Source organism: Sinocyclocheilus anshuiensis, unplaced genomic scaffold, assembly GCF_001515605.1.
Source record: "Sinocyclocheilus anshuiensis isolate Anshui unplaced genomic scaffold, SAMN03320099.WGS_v1.1 scaffold1205, whole genome shotgun sequence".
Classification (NCBI taxonomy): Eukaryota; Metazoa; Chordata; class Actinopteri; order Cypriniformes; family Cyprinidae; genus Sinocyclocheilus; species Sinocyclocheilus anshuiensis.
Genome location: NW_015552611.1, coordinates 107,935 through 111,385, shown reverse-complemented (window position 1 = coordinate 111,385; position 3,451 = coordinate 107,935). Strand labels below are relative to the sequence as shown.

Here is a 3,451-nt window from a genome sequence, read left to right as displayed (position 1 = left end):
ATAGATAGATAGATAGATAGATAGATAGACAGACAGACAGACAGACAGACAGACAGATAGATAGACAGACAGACAGGTAGATAGACAGACAGAAAGATAGACAGACAGATAGACAGACAGACTGACAGGTAGATAGTAGATAGAAAATAGATAGATAGATAGACAGACAGACAGAAAGATAGTTTAACACATCCTCGCTGAATAAAAGTTTTAATTTCTTTCAAAAAACGAAAGAATAAAAATGTACTGACCCCAAACTTTTGACCGGTAGTGTATATTGTTAGAAAATATTTCTATTTTAAATAAATGCTCTTCTTTTTAACTTTTTATTCATCAAAGAATCCTGAAAAAAGTATCACAGGTTCCATAAAAATATTAAGCAGCACAGCTGATAATAAATCAGTATATTAGAATGATTTCTGAAGATCATGTGATACTGAAGACTGGAGTAATGATGCTGAAAATACAGCTGCGTATCACAGAAATAAATTAGATTTTAATGTATATTAAAACATTATTTTACATCGTAATAATATTTCACAATATTAAATTTTTTCCTGTATTTTTGATCAAATAAATGCAGCCCTGATGAGCAGAAGAAACTCCTGTAAAAACATAAAAAATCATTCTGATCCCAAACTTTTGACCGGTAGTGTAGGTCTATATAAAATCACACTATTTCATGTAAAAATAGTAAATAATACATTCATGACAATTTCTGCAATGGAATTTCATTTTTTATTTGTTTGTTTGCTTGTTCATTAATCTTTACTAAAATAATTAGAATTAATTATTCATAAAATAGACAGATTTATACTTTGATTAGCAGCTTATTGATTCTGTATTCCTATTGTAGTATTGTTTGCAAATCAAGAAACACAAATAAATAAACTAAACGCTAACCAACAGCACACTTTGTGCGCACTGCAATCAAATCCGTTTAACACGCGCCAACAGAACTGGAATTGAAATCTACAGTTGCACATAGATAAAGTGCAATAAAATGAACACTAAAATGTTGATTTGGGATGTTTTCTGCACACTAGTCTGAAAGAAGAATGACATGAAAGCAAAACTGAGCAGTGCATGAAGAAACACTGGTTTTGTCTTAGTAAATTAACCAAGTGTGACCTTAAAATGAACTCTGCAACAAATGCAACATCACTGTTACAAACACACTGGCTCAGACTGCAGGCTGCGTTTAATACTTCTGTGCAAAAGTCTTAGGCCATTAGTGTTTTCACCAACAACAACAAAAAATGGTTTGAAGTCAGTTATTTCTATCTTTTGCTGTAGTGTGTCAGAAGGAAATATCAGTTTACATTTCTTTTGCCATTAATTGTAATAACTTAAAACCATTTTTTTGTTGTTGGTGAAAATACTAATGGCCTAATACTTTTGCACAGTACTGTACATAAAAAAGTATTATAGCGGTTGCCCTTTAATTATTAGAAGAACTGTCAAATAAAGACAGTAAACGATTGAAGATGGAGAATGGAAGCTCCTGTGCGTCTGCGCTCAGGCTCTGTCAAAATAAAAGTCCTGCTGCTGACGCACATAGGGCAGAACAGAAAAACTCAAGGCAAATACTGGCCAGTAATATCAGGACTGGTGATATATCGGTCGACCACTAGTTGAAATTACCCGTTTTTGCTCTTGCAGTCTCTCCTTCTCGTCTTCTTTCTGTCTCTCTTGATCTCTGAGCTCCTGCATCTTCCTCCTCTCCTCTCGCTCTTCCAGCTCGGCCTGAAACACACACATTAATAACCAGACTTTTGATACGGGTGAAGTGTGAGATGTAGCAGCAGTGCTGTAACCTCTCTCTGAGCTTTCCGCGCTTGTTTCTCCTCCAGTTTCTTCTGTTTCTTCGCTCCGACTTTAGCAGCGGCTTGAGGACGTTCTTCAGACAGCTGCCTGTCTTCCTGATCCTCATCCGCTTCCACAGGACTGTCCTCTGAAGAGACAGAACGAGACCGGTTAGCGTTTAGTGACTAATCTAAACTCTAAAGTGTTCCGTGACGCAACTTAACTCAAGACACTACATGTGAGGAGAGTAAAAGATGTTTAACTAATAGATAGAACCATTCTTTCCGCTGCTGATTAATCACAGTACATTAAGGCATTTCCTCTGTACTACAAGATTTCTGAAATGCTGTGTTTAGATATGCAAACGAGCAATTATGTAATATGCACTTTGCATACTTTTCCAGAACAGAAATCTGAACATTAGATAAAGCCAAAGTTCTTGTTTGATTTTGTTGTCATATGTGACCCTGCAGCACAAAAGCAGTCTTAAGTCGCTGGGGTATATTTGTAGCAATAGCCAACAATACATTGTATGGGTCAAAAATCATTAGGATATTAAGTAAAGATCATGTTCCATGAAGATATTTTGTAAATGTCCTACCGTAAATATATCAAAACTTAATTTTTGATTAGTAATATGCATTGCTAAGAACTTCATTTGAACAACTTTAAAGATGATTTTCTCAATATTTAGATTTTTTTGCACCCTCAGATTCCAGATTTTCCAAATATTGTCCTATCCTAACAAACCACACATCAATGGAAAGATTATTTATTCAGCTTTCAGATGATGTATAAATCCCAATTTCACAAAATCGACCCCCTTATGACTGGTTTTGTTGTCCAGGGTCACATATTAAGAGTTAAAGGTTTTTCCAGAGGGGATTCTGGAAAATACTGTCAGAGCACTGAATGAAATGTTGCATAAATCAGCGTGAATGATATTTGAACAAACCTTCAGAATACAGACAGGACTAAAAGCGTGTTATGTTTGGTGTATGCAAGAGAAAAACTCCTTAAAGATATGGATTGAGATTGAAATCTACAGATGCAAATAGATAAGAGTGTGAAAATAAACACTTAAATGTGAATTTTTGATGTTTTCTTCACACCAGTCTGAAAGAAGACAAGACATGGAAGCAAGACTGACCAGTGCATGCATTAGTAAATGAACCAGGTATGACCTTAAAATGAACTCTGCAACAAATGTAACAGCTTCCTTTGCAGGCGCACACTGTTACACTGTTGCAAACACACTGGCTCAGACGGCAGGCTTGCTGTACCGTTGTCTGACGGCCGCTGCGCGCGCTGGACGTTCACTCTGCTGTGCAGGTTTCTGCGGCGGCGAGGCATTCCTGCCGGACGCTCCTCTGCCGCCTGCGGACGCGCCGCGGCTCGAACCGCCACATTCTGATGATCCTCACGGTCAGCTGCTGGAATAAAACAACAGATCTGTGATTGTGCACTGACTAGGCCTGTCGCAATAATCAATATATCGACTTATCGCGCAATATATGTACATGACTAGGGCTGTGCAATATACCGAAATTATCGAAATATCGCAAATGTACATATCGCTACAGCTTGCAATATTTGGGGCCATGAACAAAAGACAAAGAGAAAATCACTCACTGCTCTTACCTAA

The 3,451-nt window shown here is 37.1% G+C and overlaps 1 protein-coding gene across 1 annotated transcript in view; it reads right to left on the bottom strand.

The window, feature by feature from the left end:
• The window catches only part of ddrgk1 (DDRGK domain containing 1), a 6,949-nt gene that overhangs the window by 1,791 nt on the left and 1,707 nt on the right, over positions 1-3,451 (bottom strand). Inside the window, exons 2-4 of the mRNA XM_016456975.1 lie at positions 3,090-3,236; positions 1,818-1,954; positions 1,645-1,746 (exon numbers count right to left, since the gene is read on the bottom strand). Coding sequence (XP_016312461.1) covers positions 1,645-1,746; positions 1,818-1,954; positions 3,090-3,236 — 386 coding nt within the window. The remainder of the gene's footprint in view (positions 1-1,644; positions 1,747-1,817; positions 1,955-3,089; positions 3,237-3,451) is intronic.